Here is a 24,680-nt window from a genome sequence, read left to right as displayed (position 1 = left end):
CAGTGTGCTCAATAGTTTTCACATTTTAAACTAGCAATTGACTGTATTCCCTTGGTCAACAATCGGGGAACTAACAAATGTTCTCTGAATGTTCGAGGCTTCTGTTTCATCATTGGGGATGTCATGCTCGCCTGCTTTGGACGGCAAACTGGCTGAAAATGAATTAAAAATGCCTGTTCGCCAGGTAGTCAATGCCATGAAAGACAAAATATGAATAACAGGCTTTGTCTTGTTGTGTCCAGAATAGATCAAGATTTCCAAACTGATGCAGAAAGGTTTGTGTCTACACAAAAATCAAGATCCACCTGATTATTACACAAGATTGCATGCAGCTGCTTCATCTGCTAAAATAGATAACGTACATACTAGGGCTGCAGCTATCGAATATTTTAGTAATCGGGTAATCGACTGAAAACTCTATCGATTAATCGAGTAATCGGATAAAACATATACATTTTTAGGTGAAGAGCAATTATAAATATACATGAGAAAACAAGACATTTCATCTAATATTGAACCATTTTCAGTCAATCAATGTCTTTATTTTCGATGTACATTGTTGAAAACAGCCAACAATTGCATCTCAGACGTAACTAGAATAAAAACAAGACTAATTCATTGCTTTCACTCAAAAAACTTTTAGATCTTATAAATATATATATATATATATATATGCATATATATATACACACTGCCTTGCAAAAGTATTCGGCCCCCTTGAATCTTGCAACCTTTCGCCACATTTCAGGCTTCAAACATAAAGATATGAAATTTAATTTTTTTGTCAAGAATCAACAACAAGTGGGACACAATCGTGAAGTGGAACAACATTTATTGGATAATTTAAACTTTTTTAACAAATAAAAAACTGAAAAGTGGGGCGTGCAATATTATTCGGCCCCTTTACTTTCAGTGCAGCAAACTCACTCCAGAAGTTCAGTGAGGATCTCTGAATGATCCAATGTTGTCCTAAATGACCGATGATGATAAATAGAATCCTCCTGTGTGTAATCAAGTCTCTGTATAAATGCACCTGCTCTGTGATAGTCTCAGGGTTCTGTTTAAAGTGCAGAGAGCATTATGAAAACCAAGGAACACACCAGGCAGGTCCGAGATACTGTTGTGGGGAAGTTTAAAGCCGGATTTGGATACAAAAAGATTTCCCAAGCTTTAAACATCTCAAGGAGCACTGTGCAAGCCATCATATTGAAATGGAAGGAGCATTAGACCACTGCAAATCTACCAAGACCCGGCCGTCCTTCCAAACTTTCTTCTCAAACAAGGAGAAAACTGATCAGAGATGCAGCCAAGAGGCCCATGATCACTCTGGATGAACTGCAGAGATCTACAGCTGAGGTGGGAGAGTCTGTCCATACGACAACAATCAGTCGTACACTGCACAAATCTGGCCTTTATGGAAGAGTGGCAAGAAGAAAGCCATTTCTCAAAGATATCCATAAAAAGTCACGTTTAAAGTTTGCCACAAGCCACCTGGGAGACACACCAAACATGTGGAAGAAGGTGCTCTGGTCAGATGAAACCAAAATTGAACTTTTTGGCCACAATGCAAAACGATATGTTTGGCGTAAAAGCAACACAGCTCATCACCCTGAACACACCATCCCCACTGTCAAACATAGTGGTGGCAGCATCATGGTTTGGGCCTGCTTTCTTCAGCAGGGACAGGGAAGATGGTTAAAATTGACGGGAAGATGGATGCAGCCAAATACAGGAACATTCTGGAAGAAAACCTGTTGGTATCTGCACAAGACCTGAGACTGGGACGGAGATTTATCTTCCAACAGGACAATGATCCAAAACATAAAGCCAAATCTACAATGGAATGGTTCAAAAATAAATGTATCCAGGTGTTAGAATGGCCAAGTCAAAGTCCATACCTGAATCCAATCGAGAATCTGTGGAAAGAGCTGAAGACTGCTGTTCACAAACACTCTCCATCCAACCTCACTGAGCTCAAGCTGTTTTGCAAGGAAGAATGGGCAAGAATGTCAGTCTCTCGATGTGCAAAACTGATAGAAACATACCCCAAGCGACTTGCAGCTGTAATTGGAGCAAAAGGTGGCGCTACAAAGTATTAACACAATGGGGCCGAATAATATTGCACGCCCCACTTTTCAGTTTTTTATTTGTTTAAAAAGTTTAAATTATCCAATAAATTTTGTTCCACTTCACGATTGTGTCCCACTTGTTGTTGATTCTTGACAAAAAATTAAAATTTTATATCTTTATGTTTGAAGCCTGAAATGTGGCGAAAGGTTGCAAGGTTCAAGGGGCCGAATACTTTTGCAAGGCACTGTATATATATATATATATATATATATGTATATATATATATATATATATATATATATATATATATATGTATATATATATATATATATACATATATATATATATATATATATAAGCTATTTTGAAGTTCTAGTTAAGTTTTAAGTCAGTTTAAACTGTAAGTCCTGATAGGATTTTGAGTTTTTGCAGTGTTCAAAATAAATGTATGATACAGGCTGTATTGGAGCACATTAGGGACCAGTGCTACTTGGTGTTTTATCCAGCAATGACTACTGAGCTAAAATTGATAGTTAGTATCATTAAGTTTTTATTTTACACCCTCATCACTCCACAGCGCTATGTTATGTTAAAGCCTGTATGTAAGACACGTTAGCCACGCATCGACCGTGTTCATAATCAATAGAAACCTAGCTCTCCGCAGGGCTAACGTTACGTGAGCGAGTGACAGTAACGTTAATTTTATTTATTAGCGCTTAGCGCTCTACTGCTTTAAGATGGCGGCTGTTTACTAACGCCGCTGACTCTGTCATTTCGCATCTAGTTCAACATACATGTGATCTCTATGAGACGCATCAGACGCTACCTGCTACCACCGTAGCATCATGCAGGCTAGTTTTTAGCAACATCGGCGTTGTTTGTAGCGGCTGTCAGCTGCAGTAAGTTTTTATTTTTTTATTTTTTTTGCTTCTTCCTCTACGTTGCCCCGCATTAAAAGTAGTCCGAGCAAAACGTGATGCTTAGAACTGTCATAATTAAACGATTACTCGAGGTGGATAAAATTACTCGGATCAGTTTTTAAACTCGAGTTACTCGAGTTGCTCGAGTATTCGTTTCAGCTCTAGTACATACACATGAATTGTTTGCGATAAAGACGCGTTCTTAAAATAATTGCCTAAGTCATTGTTAAAATTTTTCAGGAAACAAAAAATGGAACCATTTGTAAGTTGTTGGGTTTTTTTTAATAGCAATTTTAATTATCTTTGTTAACTTAGGCAAGTATTTCAAGAAGGTGATGATGTATTGCATGTATCCCTCAATGAAAACACAATAAAATGCCATAAGGTACAATACTAGCAGCAACGTGCACTTATGCAGAAACACACAAAAAAACGTTAGTATTTGGAAGATATTTCACTCATTGTCTGCCACTGATGGTGACAGAGAAACCTTTCTTCAAAAAGGAACCCTTTTTACATTGACCGCACAGTAACTTTGTCAAATTATCACTTTCAACACTGAAACTAAGAAAACAGGTCAACAACCTTCTATCGGCTATAAGGTTAGTATATGAACTCATTAGCAGCCATTGACGGTGATAAACATCCAATCCAATTGGACTGGGAGGGTTGGTGGCAATCATTCAATTCCAGCCACCCAGTTAAAATGAATTTGATGTTGATTGCTGTTGATAGCAGTGAATGAGGAAAGATATGGTTCCAACCCAAACAGAGGCACACGAGTTACAAACACCCCGTCAGAAACCATGTTATGTGAAAGCGGTGGTCTTCTTGCAAAGTAATGTTATCTACTCATATTTATTAGGGCTGTCAAAATTATCGCGGTAACGGGCGGTAATTAATTCTTTTAATTAATCACGTTAAAATATTTGACGCAATTAACGCACATGCCCCGCTCAAACAGATTAAAATGACAGCACATTGCATTGTCCATTTGTTACTTGTGTTTTTTGGTGTTTTGTTGCCCTCTGCTGGCGCTTGGGTGCGACTTATTTTATGGTTTTCAGCACCTGAGCATTGTGTAATTCTTGACATCAACAATGGCGAGCTACTGGTTTATTTTTGGATTGAAAATTTTTACAAATTTTATTAAAACGAATACATTAAGAGGGGATTTAATACAAAATTTCTATAACTTGTACTAACATTTATCTTTTAAGAACTACAAGTCTTTCTATCCATGGATAGCTTTAACAGAATGTTAATGCCATCTTGTTGATTTATTGTTGTAATAAACAAATACAGTACTTATGTACAGTATGTTGAATCTATATATCCGTCTTGTGTCTTATCTTTCCATTCCAACAATAAATTACAGAAAAATATGGCATATTTTATAGATGGTTTGAATTGCGATTAATTTTTAAGCTGTGATTAACCTGATTAAAACTTTTAATCGTTTGACAGCCCAAATATGTATATGTTCACAGTAACGACTTATGGAAAATACTAGATAAAGTTAGCCTTTGTGGGCGTAAATCATTCATGAGTAAGGTAGCGTCTGTACTATAAAGCACTGTTGTGCCTATTTGTATAACCATACAAAATGTTGTCCTTATTAACTCATTGGCTGCCATTGAAAGCTACAGCCCTTAAAAAAAATAATACAGCATATTGCTAGTTTGTAGCGTTATGGCACTGGTCTTGCTGCACCAGCAAGACCAGCACCCAAACAATAAATCCAACATAGGTGCTTGCCAGGTTATGATGGATTTTTAGCAGGGAGATGTTCAATCCAATTTCAATTCAGCTCATGCGTTGCACTATATTGCCTCTGTCCAATTGTCGTAGCAGGTTTCTGAGGGAAGTTCCTCCCAGGTGGACTCTGACCTGGAACAGCACCCACGCAACAGCTGAGTGTCCTCCCCACCCACCTCCACCAACATTCGCCTTGTCACACTTCCTACAGCTTTTCATGACAACTGTGTTTACTTGCACATTATAAACGTGTGTTTGTTAAATGATGTCACGGTGTTAGGATGAGGGCGGCTTTGTGCGCCCTCCAGTCCTACCTGCTGCGGCCGGGTGTCCTCTGCTCGTCTAAGCCGCCGAAGGGAGTAGCTCCTCGGCATTCGCCAGCATGATGGCGGCATGGCACTGCATCAACACCCGGCTTGAACACGGCTACGATGACCGCTGAAATAGACGTCCAAAATTTGAATGAATTAAAATAAAAACCGTAGCAACAAAAAAACGCAGTGTTGCTGGTGCTGACAACTGAGGCTCTTCTCTTCTCTGTGGCTCTGACTGCGCTCAAGCACGGGAACGCGCAAAACACCGTCTCCGTGCCCGCGCCTGGAAGGCGTTAGCGCGGGCGGTTTTTCCCACGCCGAGTCAATGCCAAGGTGCAAAGCAATGAGGGAATATAAAAGAAGTAGTGGGATAGTGCGTGGGGGCCCGTGGTTCGTAATGGTCGATACAACGGGAAAGGAAGGAGACTCCCACATCCAGCACGAGCGCACACGCTTACATAAGCCTGGTGTGTCGGTGGGAGGTAACACTCATGTCCACCATAATATTAAAACTCGTATTATAGTTTTTAAAATCGAATTATGAATAATCTTGTACATATTTCCTTTTATTTTTTTTCCCCATCAAAGTCAATTAATTGTGGAATACTGACATTATAAATCGCGAATCGAACCGGGGCCGGATGTATGGGGGGGCCGGGCTGGGCACGACCCACCCAGACGTGAGTCGTGCCCACCCAATCAAAATGTGGTGAATATCTATTGTAGCGTCGCACTGGATATAGAGAACGCACGGAGAGTTGGTCTCACCTACTTTTTTATTGCAGGATTAACGGTTACTGTTGGCCGCAACCCAAAATCACCAAAACAAGCTGTTTTTCCAACCTCGTTTGTTATCTGCGCGCTTCCTCTCTCTCCTCCAGACACATTCTCGCAGTCAGACCTCCGGGCATTAATGACGTCACCAGCCACAACATTGCGTCGCCATATTGAAATTGGGACAAAACACGAGTCACAAGCAGTTGCTTTGTCGTGCAATGTAGTACAAACGCGTTGAACTTTTGTCTTATTTGCCGTCTTTTTTTCCGTAGGAATGACTAAAAATTACCGTGTTGCGGGTTGTAACACAAGGAAGAGTTTGGAGCCGCATTTGGAGTTCTTCATTCCTCCTCGTGAGAAGAAAAGGACAAGCAAATGGCTGGAAGCAATCAATCGAGGAACAGTAAAAGAAGAAGGTTCCTTGGACCATTCTCGCCAGTGGGAACCTAAATCCAGGCACATTTACGTTTGCAGTCGAAATTTTATTACTAGTGAGTAAACTTTAATTGTTTTTTTTTTTTTTTTTTTTTCCCCAATTAGCGGCTATGATTCAATAGACTAGGCAGTGGTTATTATTACCGTAACCGACAACTCGCAAAGCGTTATTTTTCCTTTGCCGTGAACTGCTCTGATCGCTTAACCGGTATATTATTGGCCTGGTGGGAATTGGTTATTTTGCCGTGACGTGTTTACGGCTAGATAACGCTTGGAGGGGAATTACCAGTTACGGCAGAACTAATCACTCCTTATATCCTACCAGTTTTCTTAGTTCCACACAGTACATATTCCACGTGGGGAACATGGGGATGACCCGAAATGCAGTGTCAGCAATAAAATTAACTTACAAGAATATTTATAATAATAAGTTTGAAACGAGGGTTTTTTGTTTCCCATCATTCTTGAGGGGATTCCAAATCAGGGTATACTTTTTGCCAAGATCGTCATCCATTGAATATGGTACGCCCGCCGGTGTCGTGCCAATGTAGTTACCCCAGTCAAAAATTGCATCCCCTGGACGGAGCCATTTTGCTGCACTGATTTGCTTGATTTCCGTGTTTTGGTGATGTAGTTATCTACGAGGTTATCAACAAACTTTTTTTTCTGTCGTATAACATAACATACATACTGAACATAAAAAAGGCCATGTTTCACAGTTTTACTCGTAGGATGACCTAAAGCTGTTATTACAGTAATTCAAGTCTTGTATGGAGTTTCTCCAGTTTAAAAAAGGCGATGTCCAAAATACATAACTGTGGTTCTTTTCTGGCTTCAATTATTTGTTTAAGTCGACATAACTCATAATTAATGTGTGTGTGTGTGCGCTCCCGCGGCCAAGGGACACAATTTTTGACGGGGGTAACTACACTGGCAAGACACTGGTGGTGGCTCTGTTGTACAATTAGCGTCTTTAGTGGGGCAAATTGAAACTCCGCTCACCATTTTGTCAGTGGTCTCTAGCATTTCATGGTCCACATTTTCAATCCTTGGTTCTTGCTCAATAGTTGTTGTCGCTTTTGAAAGCTTAGGGTTGAAAAAAATTACATATATCCATCTTGCCTCTTCGGTCCTCGGGTGGTTTTGGCTAAGCAAAGCAAATGATCGTCTAAGGTGCTAGTCACATGATCTGTTTGAAAAATAATTTTGACCCATTATAAAATATCTTTTGCTCATTTCATTCATTTTTGTTGTTTGTTTTATTGCTTTACAAGTTTTATAGACAATATTTTACCGGAAATTTTAAATTTAAAAATCATATACTGAATAGGGAAGTCAATTACATGCATTGACACTTTTCGGCCACCGGGAGGGGGGGGGGGATGTGCCGAAAAACAGCCGCCCCGCCTGAAATGTATATATATATATATTTGTATATATATATATTTAAATATATATATAAGTAAGTACAAGTAAATATATATATATATATATATATATATATATATATATATATATATATGATACATATACCAAATGGTTTACAAACACGTCTGTGACAAAGCAGCAAGTGCATTCCCTTTGAAAAGAAAGATACAATGTCCCTCACTGCTATTTAATGTTTATCTAGAAGATTACCATGTGGTTACCCCAGGTGTATACACATGCTTGTTCATGTTTGTTTCCCAACATGCCCCTGGGTTGGAGTTTAGTAGCACAAGTGCAAAGGTCATTCTCTTTCAACGTGTTTTTCTTGTTCCACCTAAGTATTTTTTTTAACCCAAACATTAACTGCAAATATTATAGTTGTTGCAATCAATTTAAGATGTTTGACTTACCCATTAGCTATCAATATAATTAATTGTGTCACTTCGACCGGAGGTCATACGGACAAAATTGGACAACACTTACACCCTGTGTCCATCATGTGAACTACACTGTTTTTAAACAACATTCACAGAAATCATTAGTTATTTTAACTCTCAAATAATTAATCCATCAAGAGTTTAATGCTTCCAACTTTGTGAGGAGAGTTTTTGGAAAACTCTTATAGATATGCTTGTGCATAAAGGCACAGCATATAATGGGATGCTTACCAGAATATACGTTTGGTGGTGAAGAAGCCCCAAAAAAACCTTGTGTTAAATTAGTCATGAATTGCGATAGAGTAACAGGATGAGAAGTAAACACTTCCTACAGGTGTTCAGATACTTTTCTGTGAACTGTTGTATCACATTCTGTAATTTAGTCAACACTACGACTTAAACCCAATAGAGCATGCACCTTTTTAAGGGGGGACCAAAAGAAGTAGGTCACAATATAAACAACAACTGAAGGAAGGTTGTTATGAAAGCCTGGAAATAAAATATTTCACATCGTACCTGACAGTGGGGATGTTATAGGTTCCTCAGAGGAGTTTATGACTGTTCAGGTAAATCAAGTAAATGTAAAAAGTTTCTTTTTTTTTGGTTCTCAAACCAGAATTTTACATCGACTCTACCTCCTAATAATAACATGTTGTGCTGATCCACACCAGTAGTACAACAATCCAATAAGCAGCTTCTCATAAATAAAATAGAACAGGGAAAACCACTTTTGTCCTTTTTATTATATCAAAATACAAAAATTTGAGAGAAAAAAATTCCTTATGGGACTAAGCATTGGACATGATATGGTGACATGAATGTGTCCATATTATCGCAGGCGTGCCGCATGTGGCAAGGAAGAGCCGAGGTGGTGCACTCAAGATGTTGCAACCACTCTCTGTGGCACTTTTTCCTCCAGGCCAGAGTGAGTATTTTTTTTTGTTTTTACATTGTAGCTTGTTTGATTCCTTCAAACACACCCACACGCTCACGCACCAAAGATGACTTTACAGATGCCACTTGACAGCGGTGGGAAAAGTAATACAAATATCATACATAAGGCTTTGGTACAGCACCATACAGTATGAGTTAATTGCTCACAATGTGTCCATGTTAGACCTGATGACAGGACGGAACAACAAAAGATGAAATAAACTATTTTGTTGTGCTGAGATATTTACAAATGTGGATTTTGCACCCAAACATGGAATGTAAACGTGATGAACAGCACAGATTCAGGTGGATGGATGGATAGAGAATGGAAAATGTACATTTTCTTTCCTTTGAAGCACTACTTGGCTTGCTTGCTTGATTATAAACATTTTACGCTAAAACAGTTAACAATGTAGTGCTTTTTTTATTGTAGTCTACAATAATAATCATAATAATAATAATAATACATTCTAGTTCCTCAGTGCTGGTACACGAGAAAAAACAGAGAATATAGAAAATACTACATATTATTAGGTTTCTGTCCACTAACAACCAGCTCAGATGTCCGTGAATGATTGCTAAATGTTTGTATTGTCTCTACATGCAAGATTAATACAATAAAAAGAATTGTTAAAGTATCACTCCAACTAGTGAAGCAGAGAAATTGTGACCGAAAACAAAAACGGAGCTAACAGTATGTTCAAAGCAGCCCTCTTTATCGCTATACATGTTGCTTTTTGAGGATGCAAGAAATGAAAGGAAAAAAAAAGATCTCGGAAGACGACATCCTTCTCTAGAAGAGGGTGTGTGAGCTTTCCGTGTAGAAATTGGGCTAACATACTGTACTACAGGAATACTAGACCTTTTCACTATGAAATCACACCACTCCCTCCTGGAGTTTCCTTTATTTAAGCTCATCATAAAAGGCGTGTGAATCTGCCAGTATGTTGAAAACCGTGCCTGGCTTTAAAAGTTTGGAATGAAAGATTTTGTAACAGAATATATATACAGTGGGGCAAATAAGTATTTAGTCAACTACTAATTGTGCAAGTTCTCCCCCTTGAAAATATTAGAGAGGCCTGTAATTGTCAACATGGGTAAACCTCAACCCTGAGAGACAGAATGTGGGGAAAAAAAACAGAAAATCACATTGTTTGATTTTTAAAGAATTTATTTGCAAATTGTGGTGGAAAATAAGTATTTGGTCAATACCAAAAGTTCATCTCAGTACTTTGTTATGTGCCCTTTGTTGGCAGTAACGGAGGCCAAACGTTTTCTGTAATTTCACAAGCTGTTCACACACTGTTGCTGGTATTTTGGCCCATTCCTCCATGCAGATCTCCTCTAGAGCAGTGATGTTTTGGGGCTGTCGTTGGGCAACACGGACTTTCAACTCCCTCCTCACCCTGTGGCATCAAAATGATAACATGAACGGTGAGCAAAAATCCCAGAACCACACGGGGGGACCTAGTGAATGAGAGCTGGGACCACAATAACAAAGGCTACTATCAGTAACACAATGCGCCGCCAGGGACTCAAATCCTGCACTGCCAGACGTGTCCCCCTGCTGAAGAAAGTACACGTCCAGGCCCGTCTGCGGTTCGGTAGAGAGCATTTGGATGATCCAGAAGAGGACTGGGAGAATGTGTTATGGTCAGATGAAACCAAAATAGAACTTTTTGGTAGAAACACAGGTTCTCGTGTTTCGAAGAAAAAATAATACTGAATAGCAACATACCAACTGTGAAGCATGGGGTTGGAAACATCATGCTTTGGGGCTGTTTTTCTGCAAAGGGACCAGGACGACTGATCTGTGTAAAGGAAAGAATGAATGGGGCCATGTATCGAGAGATTTTGAGTGAAAATCTCCTTCCATCAGCAACGGCATTGAAGATGAGACATGGCTGGGTCTTTCAGCATGACAATCATCCCAAACACACAGCCAGGGCAACAAAGGAGTGGCTTCGTAAGAAGCATTTTAAGGTCCTGGGGTGGCCTAGCCAGTCTCCAGATCTCAACCCCATAGAAAATCTGTGAGTGGCCTAGCCAGTCTCCAGATCTCAACCCCATAGAAAATCTGTGGAGGGAGTTGAAAGTCCGTGTTGCCCAACGACAGCCCCAAAACATCATTGCTCTAGAGGAGATCTGCATGGAGGAATGGGCCAAAATACCAGCAACAGTGTGTGAAAAGCTTGTGAAGCGTTACAGAAAAAATTTGGCCTCTGTTATTGCCAACAAAGGGTACATAAGAAAGTAGTGAGATGAACTTTTGGTATTGACCAAATACTTATTTTCCACCATGATTTGCAAATAAATTCTTTAAAAATCAAACAATGTGATTTTCTGGGTTTTTTTCCACATTCTGTCTCTCATGGTTGTGGTTTACCCATGTTGACAATTACAGGCCTCTCTAATATTTTCAAGTGGGAGAACTTGCACAATTAGTGGTTGAATAAATACTTATTTGCACCACTGTATATTAAAAAGAAAAAGTGCCAACACCCCTGTTCAAATAGCAGGATTTTGTGTTGTAAATACAGGGAATTAAAGATAATTAACATTTGTACTTATTAACATGTACAATAAGCTGCACATTGAAAAAATGGGGGACGGGAAACTGATAAGCATATGCTTCATCCCGTCCTCCTTTGTCTTCTTCTTCGGTTCCTTCGGGCAAATCATATCACATTTTGTAATTGTCAATGATTGTCAATGATACCGATGATGATGACAATAAAATTCCATTCCATTCCAAAACAAAATACGTTACCCTGTGTGAGCTTGGCAGTTATTTTGTAATGGTCAAATGAAAAATAGATTATACTTTTTTATCACCATTCTAAAAGATAAAACTCGGACCAATGAGGCCATATTTAATTACAAAAACACCTTCTCGAAGCATCATGGTGAAGCTTTTGGACTGTGTTTAAGGGAACTATGAAAAGTTCCAAGTGCAGTCAGTGTTAGCGCAAAATCTTCATGGTTTTGCTACAGTTATGAGGGTTTGCACACTAGCGCAACCCCAATAACTCATTTAATTAGTCAATTTTTTCATTTGTCCCAGACAGTAGTCATTGGTTGTTTAAATACCTCATCCATCAGCTGATAAAGAAACGTCACACCGACACCAGTGACTCTCTGATGAAAGCGGAAGTGTTCGCCCAAACATGTCAGGTATTTAAACCACCTTTAATTATTGTCAGGGATAAAAGAAAAATTTGACTAATATTTAAGTGTAGACAAAATAAAGTTCCATCACTCATTTAATTTGAATTCTTAATTTTTTTTTTCTTTAACGTGCAATTGCATTTGGACAGGGGTGTGTATACTTCATAGATCACCTGTGATTATTAGAGGGGCTGAGGAAGTCTTATTTATTTCATTAACCCTTTATAGATCAAGTGACTATGCATATTTGGTAGCTTAAAAATACTCAAGACATGGCGTCCACATATGTGGACATCACATTTTGGGTCACAATATTAACATTTAGGATACAAGTGTGGCCTACATGACCAAAAATGTGATGTCCACATATGTGGAGGCCATGTCTTGAGTATTTTTAAATTTTAAATGTCATAGTATTTAAATGATTATATTCACCCACACTAAAAATAGGCCAAAAAAGGACATTTGCTGGAGTGAAGAAGTGGTGTGATGTCAGCGTGAAAAGGTTCCACTTGACATCGGAGGTGTGGCAAAAGACGTGCTTCAGAAAAAAACAGCTGTAAAATCCCAATGGTGGACCTACAGGTGATTTCCCTTATTTAGGCTGGGTTCACACACTCCATATCAGTACTACTTTTTCGAGAGGGTACCTTGGAAGCACAGACATACATACGTACACGCTATTGAAACAAGTATTCTCGAGGTCATTTGAAGGTCACAAATCTAGTTGTTTTTTTTCTGAGGTTATCTAAGAATACACAACTATTATTTCCAGTACTGTTTGTTCTATTACCATCATCGCAATCCACACAGTTATAAGAGAGACGGCTCTAGTTTTAGCACCACTCACCCACCGGGAAAAAAACAAATAATAAAGAGGATGTATTTTCTACTCTACAGCACCACAGTTTTAAACGTAGCACCAAGTCGTAATACTGAGAAGCGGCTACCACGTTTAGAAATGCTACGTAATAAGCCTGGAGTGTTAAGTTTTAGTAGTGTTAGACTATTGAGTCAGAGAAGCCCCCTTTTGACGCTCTATCAGTTTCTGTATTTCTTTATATGAAGTCGACCCGGTAATTTCTCAGCTTCAGAGGTAGTATTGGAGCCGTAACACAGACCTCCAATCTCTTGCTTTGTTGTTTTGAAAGCTATGGCGCTGTCTGACAAAGTTTTGTTTGTTTGTTTGTTTGTTTGTTTACACTGTACTAATATTCTGATCAACAGTCAGTAGGGCTGGGCGAATTTCAATGATTTAGCTATTTTTATGAAAAGGTTTGTTCAGCTATCCATGTCAGCAACATATAGTGAGGCAGAACAACTAAATGTTTCTCCACAGAATTAATCTGTTGCTATTACTACAACAGAGTATTGGCTTTGTGTTTAGCAATTTTGTAAGGACATTAAGAAAAGATCAACAGTTATTACATATAACTTTTGTGACATTATTTAGTCCCCCAAGGAAGCCACATTTTCAACATCTTCCACGAGAATCAAAACAGTCCACAGAATAAAGGGCGAGGTGCAGGATATTACATTTTGCCTGTAGTTTTCATCATGGCTGCTGGGTGCCGCTGGTAAATGGCGCTTGCCAAACATACGCTAGGACTGCACGGCGTCACGGCGTGGTTCTGGGATGGTGGATTGCACACGTGGACCAACGCAGTGTAAGGGAAGGACACTCTGAAAGAAAACCCTGGTCCTCCAAGTCTGGGGGTTGGGCAGAAGGCCAGCTACCTTTAAAAATAAAAGTAGAGGTACAGAAACAATAGACATCAATCTACGAGACATCCTGGGAGAGACGGGATTGCAGATTATGGCGACATGACAGCGATGGGTGAATGCCCACAGGAAGCTCATCGCCCGACAAGGCCCATTGTAAGCCCCAAATACAGACTTAACATCAGAGACTGGAATGTCAAGACCATGTTCAGAGAAGGAGCTGCAGCACGGATAGCGAGGGAGATGGAGACATACAAATTAGACATTCTAGGGATCAGTGAATGCATGTGGACGGGAGCCGGAAAGGTAAAGCTAGGACAGTGCTCTACAGCAGGGGTAAGGAGTTGCTTGAAGGAGGAGTTGCTATCATAGTCAGCCAGCAAGCACAGAGAGCACTCATCGACACCCATCGGCAAGAGAATCATTATGATTCTATTTAACCCAAGAAGGGTCACCATCATGCAGGTTTACGTCCCCCACAATGAAAATGAGGAAGCAGAAAAGGGGCAGTTTGACCAAGAGCTACAGGAAACAGTTGATGGAAGCAACAAGAACAACAACATTATCATCATGGGCGACTTCAACGCCAAGGTGGGCAGGGGCAACACCAGATACGAGAGGACGATGGAGGTTCATGGCCTGGGAGAGCAGAAGGACAATGGAGTGAGGCTGTGTGACTTCAGCCAAATGAACAGCCTCGTCATAATTCAATCAAATAGACCACCATATAATCAGTGGGCTGTGGAGATAATCCGTCTTGGACTCTAGGGAACAGAGGGGAGCGAATTCCAACAGCGACCACAACCTGGTGAGGACCAGCATCAAGATGAAACTCAAGACCCACAAAGATGACAACAGTCAACCTAAAGCTGAACAGAAAGAGGAGTCACGCTGCTGCCACTGATCTGGCACTCGACTCCATCCACTGAGACAGTCTCTGGATCTTCATGAGCCCCCTTCATAACCCTAAACCCCCAAAAAGCTCATCAGAATGGTTTGAATTTTGTTCAAAGACTTCCAATGCTCGATCGTAGACAAAGGAGAGACAACAGACTGGTTCCTTGTTATCAACGGAGTAAAACAGGGATGCTGCATGTCAGGGTTTCTGTTCCTGCTCGTAATGGACTGGGCGATGAAGACCACAGATGGAGAAAGAAGAGGCATAATATGGAACTTCTCGAACCTGCGGAAAGACCTGGACTTTGCCAACAATTTTTTGTCATCCTCCATGAGTCACTTATAGAAAAAGACAACGAGGTTGGAGGAACAATGCCCGCAAAGTGAGACTGAAGGTGAATGACCACAAGTGCAAAGCAATGAAGGTGAACAGCAAGCCTGTTGAAAAGTGGAAAGTCAGAGGGAATGAAGTAAAATAGGTGGAGAGCTCCATTTATCTCGATAGCCAAAGACAAAGTCGGAGGAGCTGGCATAAAGAGAATGATATTCATGGCCAATGCTCAATACAAGCGGCTGAGCAAAATTTGGGCAATTGGAGACATCAGCAAGAAGAGAAAAACCTACTTCCACAGAAGCCTGGTGCTGTCAGTGCTGTTATAGGGCTGTGAGACTTGGAAGCTGACCAAAGGAGAGGGGGAAAAGCTGGATGTATTCCAAATCAAATGTCTATGATGAATATTCAAAAAGCGTTGGCAGCAACACTTTTCCAATAAAACAATCCTGGAAATGGCCGAAACCAAGAAAATCTTTGCGGAAATAAGAAGAAAGAGATGGAACTGAATCGGCCACATTCTATCTAAATCCCTATTTACTTTTAGTTGTTTCGTTTAATTAATTTTAGTTTACAGTCTGCACATTAAACTGTCCTTTTTTTTCTACTTCATTCTTCAGGCCTATGTTTACAATTAGTTGGATAGCTTGCTAGAAAGCTAGTTTAAACTTTTCCTTCAATATCACTTCTGCCTCAAACCTATGGTTTAATGAAATGATTTGCACTTCATAAATAAGGATCAAAATCAAGAATTGCCCTCCAATAAAACTGGATTGTTCTCCGCAGCATAAATGCTTTTTGGCATTTGATTCACAAGGGGGACTCCTTTTTGTTGTGTGCTGTCCTGTGAGATTTTCCTATTGTTAAAAAAATAGCTTTGGCTTGAAAAACAGTTGGAAAACACTAGCGGAAGCCAGCCTTCAGAAGTCCCAATTCATATTTAAAATGATAAAACATTTAAGATTGTACTTCCATGCATGTTTTGATAGTAAACATTTTCTTATTATTTGCTTGTCACAAAGCTTGTTTAGTATAAGGAGAAGTAAACACCAAGAAAAGGGGAAGCTATAAATTTTTAAAAATTGCGGGGAAAAAATCATTTATATACAGTGGTAGCTCTACATACGAAGTTAATTCGTTCGAAATGGTTGTATGTCAAGCAGGATTTTCCCATAAGAATACATTATAATTCCATTAATTCGTTCCATAGCCCGAAAACCTACACTAAATCCTAACTAAATACTGCTGGTACTATTGCATATAGCAATTACACAGAGCAAAACGAATAAATTATGAATAAAAATCGGAATAATAATAATATAATAATAGTAATAATAATAATTGTAATAATGTAACAAATCGGGTTTTAATGTGGCAGATGTATTTTTGTGTGGTGTACCTGAACGCAATGCATGGTTGACATGTCAGAGTGAGGGAGGACGTTTTACTTTCACTTTACATGTTCAGCTGGGACGGACAGTAGGCATAAAAATAAATTATCAAAAACCCAAGGAAGCTGGCGATTTCTTTGGCGATGTTACGGTAATAATAATTGTCACCTTAACTTATAAAGAATGGCGAACGAGGAGGACCGCCGAGATCATAGACCTTCTACGGCCATAATGTTGAGCCAGTTCACGGATCCGCGCCCCACGCTCATATTTTTCTATAAGTTCTATCTTAATTTCAATGTTAAGCCTCACTTTTTACCTTTATTCACCACCTGAACTAACATTGCTGGAACCCATGTTAATTTCTCTCACAAGAAAATCCGCCGTACGTCCGTTTTGCGGGAAAACAAAGAAACTGCGGCGCTGTCATTAATCGTATTTCGAGCATGTCGTCAGATGTAGAAACAAATGGCGGGTCAAATGTTACCTCTTATGTCGAAAAGATCGTGTGCTGAAGCGATCGTATGTCGAGGTACCACTGTATTTTAAAAAATTTGATAACATCTTGCCCAGCCCTAATGTCAAAACTCTGATGCAGGAATTTTGCAAGGTCTCTGTGTGAGCGGCTTAAATAGGTTTAAAAGTTAAAAAATTGACAGGATAAAATCTACAAACAGAAGCGATACATTATACGCTGCAAACATGATTACGTTCATTCCTCTGGGGTAAAACAATGTGCGCTAAAAGCATGACAAGCGAGGCACCTTAAAATATTTCCACTTAAAGCCGTACTGTAAGCAATTACTGTTTTTTTGTGTTTAATATATATATAATCTAATTTCTCTCTACGTCTCTTGACATTTTTGTACATCCTCATTACAAGACGGTCTTCCTGTAAAACGTGGTTTCTCTTTACAAATACAATACATGTACAGTACATTACAAATATAGATCTTATATTTTTTGTTCTTCTTAAATGACCAGTTTGCGTAGACGTTCACTTTTAGGCAATCATCACCTTTGATTTCTCATCTGTGGCAAATTCCTTGTCATAGTTGCATGATTGAAAAAGTGTTGAAAACAAAACAAAGCTTGTAAAGGGGCCCGACAGTAGTGAATAATTTGTCCTGGATGCAAGTTGAACCTTCATCAAAAGGAAAACAACATCAGCGGTCATTCAATGCACTGCGACATCGGGACATTCATTTCCTGTATAGCGAAAAACATACATTCATTATCGGCTAGTGTCAGAAAATCAACAAACATACAGAACAGTAGCTAGAAAGTAAAATACACTTGTTAAACAGTCATATTATTGTTTGTGGTTGAGTAAAGTGGACCCTTGGGACTCGGACACAAAATTTAGTGTTTTGTGTTTGTTACTGTGCCACATTTTGAGTGAAATGGCAACAAGTAGAAAACTAAAAATATAACACATGCATTTTTCTTCTAGCTTTTTGCTTTGATTTTGATTTTTTGATTCTGTTAAGGAAATAAACATTTTATCGCATTTGATATTGGAGTTTTTCATTATTATTCAAGTAATTCCTTATTAATATCCACTTTCATGGTATTTAAACTAATAATAGACACATTTTTGTTTTTACCGTCAACTCCCTAGGGTCCAGTGTGTATTATTCATTGCTTTTAGCACTTTCCAGCTTAATGAGGCATCGTATGCTAGCTGAGTTCCTATTTTACATGCAGCACTTATATTTTGTCTGCATTTACTATTATTTATTGTTTTTGTTTTTTTTTGTTTGTTTTTTTTAATTGCCTTATTTCCCTTTTGGTAGCCCTGTGCGTTTCATATCTTCTTGGAAATGCACACTTGAAACTATAAAAAGCCAACAAACAAATCAAACAGGAGTCATGCTTTCTTTCTAGCAAAACAGAACAACAGCAGTATTAGCGTCCTCCCCGACGTGACTAATGTGAGAAGGCGACGGAAAAGGCAAGTTTAAGCTAGAAAAAAGACGAGCGCAAAGGCAAAAAAGGCACCTCTAGATGTGCCACGCGTCACAAGTGAAATTCATCTTATGCAACATTATACGATTGGACACCCTGTTCGTCTGAAACCCGCCCGCGGCTGGCGAATCCAACCTCTTAACCTATTCGCCGCCACTGACCACGATAGAATGATTCAACTGCCGTTTCTCCGAGATTGGAACTCTATCGCCTTCAACAGCGGTGAACAAGTTAGCATCAAGACACAGTCTGAGTGATAAATAAACACAAGCTAATAGCAAGAACCAAACGCTAGCTACCGTGTCGAGCAAAAAAACGAGCGCATCACTTGATCCCAACCTTTTTTTTCTCCATATGTAAAAAGGTCAAGTACGTACAGTATACCACAAGAATTACAGCAACTCTGCGTTTACTCTGAGGTATATTTGGTGGTAAAAACCCTGTGTTTAAATACTGACACTATTTGTATTGTAGGAAAAGTCGGTGAATGGACGCACCGGGCATAACAGTACACTGTATCACTGGAAAAACATATGGAGCCCCGCCCGCCACTTCCCGCTTGAGTGGAAAAAAAAACGTCTTTATTACTGTAGCGTGAACTTTGCTCCCTTGTTTTTACTATTTATATACATTATATATCTTTTCAAGTGAGATGGAGGGAAGCCAAACTAATCGTTCACGTACTCACACTGTTGCCTCCGTGAAACCACCAATCTGCTTAAGAGATGATAAGAAAGCTATTAGCTTGATACTAAGATCAGAATGTGGTGGCGGTTGAGCACAGCGGGCTCAGATGGGCTTTAGTCAAGTTCAATGGCTTGACCCCTCGGGTCAGCGGAGGGTCCCGTAATTGGGGCCTTCCGTGTCGGCACCGGTCAGGATGCCTGTCTGGTCGTCCTCGGAGCGCCTGCGATGCAGCAAGGAGGTCAAATAGATATAGGGGTTCTTCTTAGTTTGCCTTTTTTTCGTTCTGCCAGGCACCTCGTCCCGGTGGGGCGTCTGACATGGCTGCTGGGTCTGAGATGAGGCTGCACCTAAAGGTGGGACAAGCAGAGGAGTAATGCTTCAGAACAGTAGGTTGGAAAAGTAATTGATGAAAGTTACTAGTCATCCTGTTGAAAATGTAAAAGTAGTCTATTTCACTTGATTTCACAAAGTTATTTATTTAACCTACTCTTTATTGACTGCAATTAATGGGCTTATTTAAAATGGTCATATTACTCTATTCACTCCATACAGACTCCATATAGGGTAATTTATGCACGTAACTTTGGCTGTGATAGGCAAATGAGTTGAAACTTCCACGAAGCACCTTCAAGAGATATGCTGCGTTCATGTATGTCGGGAGATCTGAGTTCCCAAGTTGAAATATCGTTCTGATGTGTTGTAAAGTCGTAATGTGGGATAAAAAGCATGGTTGCAACTTGCTACAAAGTAAGGCAGCCTATTTTAATGCTCCAACGATACATCACAAGTTGAGTGACTGGCGCTTTTTATAGGCAGAATGTAATACAGATCCATTTTTCTGATTACTACAAGACATGAATGCAGGATCAACACTGGCGTCAAAATAATCTCAAGCCCCCCTAAAAATATTGGTGTTTTTTTATCTTTAAAAAAAAATGGCATATTCACTATGAAGTTGCCAGAATATCAATAATGTAGGTATGTACAGTGGGGCAAATAAGTATTTAGTCAACCACTAATTGTGCAAGTTCTCCCACTTGAAAATATTAGAGGCCTGTAATTGTCAACATGGGTAAACCACAACCATGAGAGACAGAATGTGGAAAAAAACCCAGAAAATCACATTGTTTGATTTTTAAAGAATTTATTTGCAAATCATGGTGGAAAATAAGTATTTGGTCAATACCAAAAGTTCATCTCAACACTTTGTTATGTACCCTTTGTTGGCAATAACGGAGGCCAAACGTTTTCTGTAACTCTTCACAAGCTTTTCATACACTGTTGCTGGTATTTTGGCCCATTCCTCCAAGCAGATCTCCTCTAGAGCAGTGATGTTTTGGGGCTGTCGTTGGGCAACACGGACTTTCAACTCCCTCCACAGATTTTCTACGGGGTTGAGATCTGGAGACTGGCTAGGCCACTCCAGGACCTTGAAATGCTTCTTACGAAGCCACTCCTTTGTTGCCCTGGCTGTGTGTTTGGAATCATTGTCATGCTGAAAGACCCAGCCACGTCTCATCTTCAATGCCCTTGCTGATGGAAGGAGATTTTCACTCAAAATCTCTCTATACATGGCCCCATTCATTTTTTCCTTTACACAGATCAGTCGTCCTGGTCCCTTTGCAGAAAAACAGCCCCAAAGCATGATGTTTCCACCCCCGTGCTTCACAGTGGGTATGGTGTTCTCCGGATGCAATTCAGTATTCTTTCTCCTCCAAACACATGAACCTGTGTTTCTACCAAAAAGTTATATTTTGGTTTCATCTGACCATAACACATTCTCCCAGTCCTCTTCTGGATCATCCAAATGCTCTCTTGCGAACCGCAGGCGGGCCTGGACGTGTACTTTCTTCAGCAGGGGACATGTCTGGCAGTGCAGGATTTGAGTTCCTGGCGGCGCATTGTGTTACTGATAGTAGCCTTTGTTACTGTGGTCCCAGCTCTCTGTAGGTCATTCACTAGGTTCTTGTTATCATTTTGACGCCACGGGGTGAGATCTTGCATGAAGCCCCAGATCGAGGGAGATAATCAGTGGCTTTGTATGTCTTCCATTTTCTAATAATTGCTCCCACAGTTTATTTCTTTACACCAAGTGTTTTACCTATTGCAGATTCAGTCTTCCCAGCCTGGTGGAGGTCTACAATTTTGTCTCTGGTGTCCTTTGACAGCTCTTTGGTCTTAGCCATAGTGGCGTTTGGAGTGTGACTGACTGAGATTGTGGACAGGTGTCTTTTATACCGATAATGAGTTAAAATAGGTGCCATTAATACAGGTAGCGGGTGGAGCCTCGTTAGACCTCGTTAGAAGAAGTTAGACCTCTTTGACAGCCAGAAATCTTGCTTGTTTGTAAGTGACCAAAAACGTATTTTCCACTGTAATTTGGAAATAAATTCTTTAAAAAACAAACAATGTTATTTTCAGATTTTTTTCCCACATTCTGTCTCTCATGATTGAGGTTTACCCATGTTGACAATTACAAGCCTCTCTAATCTTTTCAAGTAGGAGAACTTGCACAATTGGTGGTTGACTAAATACTTATTTGCCCCACTGTATGTAACCTGTTATTATTAATTAGCTAACAGCAGAAAGTCCCACGTAATTAATAAACCAAATGCTAAGTGTTTGACATACAAAAAGATGTCTTCCACACTGCAGTCAATCTTTGCGAACGTCTTATTTTCTTTTCTTTTTTTTTTTGATGTCAAAAGTTACATCCCAACGCTAAAATAACGCTGCTACTAAGCTACTGCTAGCCAGTTAGTCTGAAATGCATTGTGAAGGTCCAGGTTGTTTATAGAGTTGTATTTTATAACGCTAGTATATTTTTGTGTGGGGGTGGGTACGTACAGTATGTAAGGCAAATTACCCTGACCCAGATACTACTTCAAGAAATTAGAAATCAAGAAATTAGTAGTATTTTTCAGGATTTCAAATAACAGACATTTTTGTTACATATGGGCCTAAAATGTAATCTGTGCGATTTACAAATATTTGGGAACAAACAATTACTGTGTTGTGAGCGAAACTTAACTTCTATATCGTTCACTTACATCCTGGTCATCTCCAGGGGGATAAACCCCCCCCCCCCCCAATTCTTAAAAGCTAGTGACGCCCCTGGGGATCAATACTACGTTGCATATGCTAATTATACAGTCGAGAGTGCAAATTACATCTTCCCACCTACTTTACCGGTTGGTGCCAGATAAACTGCCCATCCTTGTTAAAGTCGCAGATTACCTGCCGTCTTTTAGCTTACTGGCAATGAATATATGATAATTAAATGCGATTTGAGTGAGAGGCTCTCACTCGAGAGCTTTGTCTAATTTTGTATTATTGATTTGTGGTATTTCAACTGTATCAATACTGATACTGATTTTTGAAAATGCTCCAGGGAGCCGCTAGGGCAGCGCTAAAGCCACATGCGGCTCTCAAAACATGGGTTGCAGACCACCGCTTTAAGGGGTTCGGTGATGGTTAAGACACGCAGGGCCCTATTTTTGGACGCTGACAAAATCTAGCGAAAACGGCGTTTTAGAACAGGTTTTGGAATAGTTAGTTTCCAATTTACAGGCTTTATTCCAATTCTTTCAATTGCTAGTCCAAAATGAACTGGTTTGCTCAGTGGAAGATTGACTCTCACTTGGTATGAGGAAGTACAACAGACCTACAGGTAACGTGCGCTGCGTTTACATAAAAAAAAATAAAAATAAAAAAATAAAAAAACATTTGCATCACATTTTATGCCATGAAAATAGTACCGTATTGGCCCGAATATAAGACGGTGTTTTTTGCATTGACATAAGATTGAAAAAGAGGGGGTCGTCTTATATTCGCGGTCTAGACATTATACCCATTCACGACGCTAGATGGCGCCAGATATCATTGAAGCGATGTTCTGTCATGAAAGATCTCAGCTACTCTCTCCAATCACGACGCTAGATGGCGCCAGATATCATTGAAGCGATGTTCTGTCATGACAGATCTCGATCTCAGCTACTCTAAAATTTTACCAGTTTGCATGATTTTATTGCACTGTTTTTCCTTATTCAGATTTGTTTCAAGACTACACTTACAGTTAGACTTCACTTTGATGGTTAATGCAGTTATTGCAATTTTGTTTTTTATCACAATAGTTCGGTTTATTTACATTTAAAAAACCAGAGGCCATTCAATTACGAATGTGATTGCACTTTATTTTATATATTTAAATGTTCAGATATTAAGATTTGAATGAGGCAAAATAACATGCTTTTTCTTTCAAATGTAATGTTATAATCATTTGTTTCGGATGTACTGTAATTATTTTCTGCATAAAAATTAATTTGGTGTTCAAAAAGTCTTTTTTCAAACTTCAGTCTTGAAAAAGAGGGGGTCGTCGTATAATCAGGGCCGTCTTATATTTGGGCCAATACGGTATAAAAGGCAAGGAAGTGATAGAATGAGAATGTTGACATGAAAACAAAAACAGAAACAGTGTGGAATAAATAGATTTTAATTTAATTTCCCAATGTGAAAAGCAAATCAAAGTTTAATTAATAATAATAATCAAATTTAATGTAAATTCACACTGTTAATTGGATTTGGGAGAAGATTCATGTTTATTTTCTCTTAACAAAATGATTTTGTGTACAAATTTGGTGATCATTTTGTACGGGGTTTTTCATTAAATTTGATATGGTTTGAGATGTAAACATGACAGAAACTGCACGGTTAAGGTTTATGCAACAAAACAGGTTTAATGTTTAACAATACAAGATATATTTCTCTTTTTGAATTAAAAATTCTAAGATATGTGCAATGGGCCAGTCTTGGTTTAGTGGTCTGATGATGCTGCAGGCATAAAGATGAAAACATACATTTTGGCCTGTTTAAAAACATGCTGTGTAAATGAGAAGAAATTTGAATGGAAATTCACTTGGGTTTTAGCTTGCTTGCATATATCGATTTTGAATTTGAAAAACCAAAAAACAAAAAACAAAAAAAAAAACGATTTTATTAGGGCTGTTAAAATTTTTAATCGAGTTAATCACAGCTCAAAAATTAATTAATCGTAATTAATCGACCATCTACAAAATATGCCATATTTTTCTGTAAATTATTGTTGGAATGGAAAGATGGATATACACAAGACAGATATACATTCAACATACTGTACATAAGAACTGTATTTGTTTAACATAACAATAAATCAACAAGATGGCATTAACATGAACATTCTGTTAAAGCGATCCATGGATAGAAAGACTTGTAGTTCTTAAAAGATAAATGTTAGTACAAGTTATAGAAATTTTATATTAAAACCCCTCTTAATGTTTTCGTTTTAATAAAATTTGTAAAATTTTCAATCAAAAAACTAGTAGCTCGCCATTGTTGATGTCAATAATTACACAATGCTCATGTGGTGCTGAAACCCATAAAATCAGTCACACCCAAGCGCCAGCAGA

General features: G+C 39.1%; 2 protein-coding genes across 7 annotated transcripts in view; both read right to left on the bottom strand.

The window, feature by feature from the left end:
- LOC130917353 (rho GTPase-activating protein 32-like) overlaps positions 1 to 5,489 on the bottom strand; it is a 56,888-nt gene extending 51,399 nt beyond the window's left edge. For both annotated transcript variants that reach the window (XM_057838670.1, XM_057838669.1), the window contains exon 1: positions 5,063 to 5,489. The gene's annotated coding sequence lies outside the window, so the exon portion shown is untranslated. The remainder of the gene's footprint in view (positions 1 to 5,062) is intronic.
- Positions 5,490 to 11,503: 6,014 nt separating this feature from the next.
- Positions 11,504 to 24,680, bottom strand: part of igsf9ba (immunoglobulin superfamily, member 9Ba) — a 126,444-nt gene continuing 113,267 nt past the window's right edge. For all 5 annotated transcript variants that reach the window (XM_057838603.1, XM_057838599.1, XM_057838601.1 and 2 more), the window contains one exon: positions 11,504 to 19,583. In XM_057838603.1, the coding sequence (XP_057694586.1) occupies positions 19,381 to 19,583 (203 nt within the window). In that variant the 3' untranslated portion in view covers positions 11,504 to 19,380. The remainder of the gene's footprint in view (positions 19,584 to 24,680) is intronic.

The sequence above is a fragment of the Corythoichthys intestinalis genome, chromosome 6, assembly GCF_030265065.1.
Source record: "Corythoichthys intestinalis isolate RoL2023-P3 chromosome 6, ASM3026506v1, whole genome shotgun sequence".
Taxonomy (NCBI): Eukaryota; Metazoa; Chordata; class Actinopteri; order Syngnathiformes; family Syngnathidae; genus Corythoichthys; species Corythoichthys intestinalis.
This window is presented reverse-complemented; position numbering and strand designations above follow the sequence as displayed.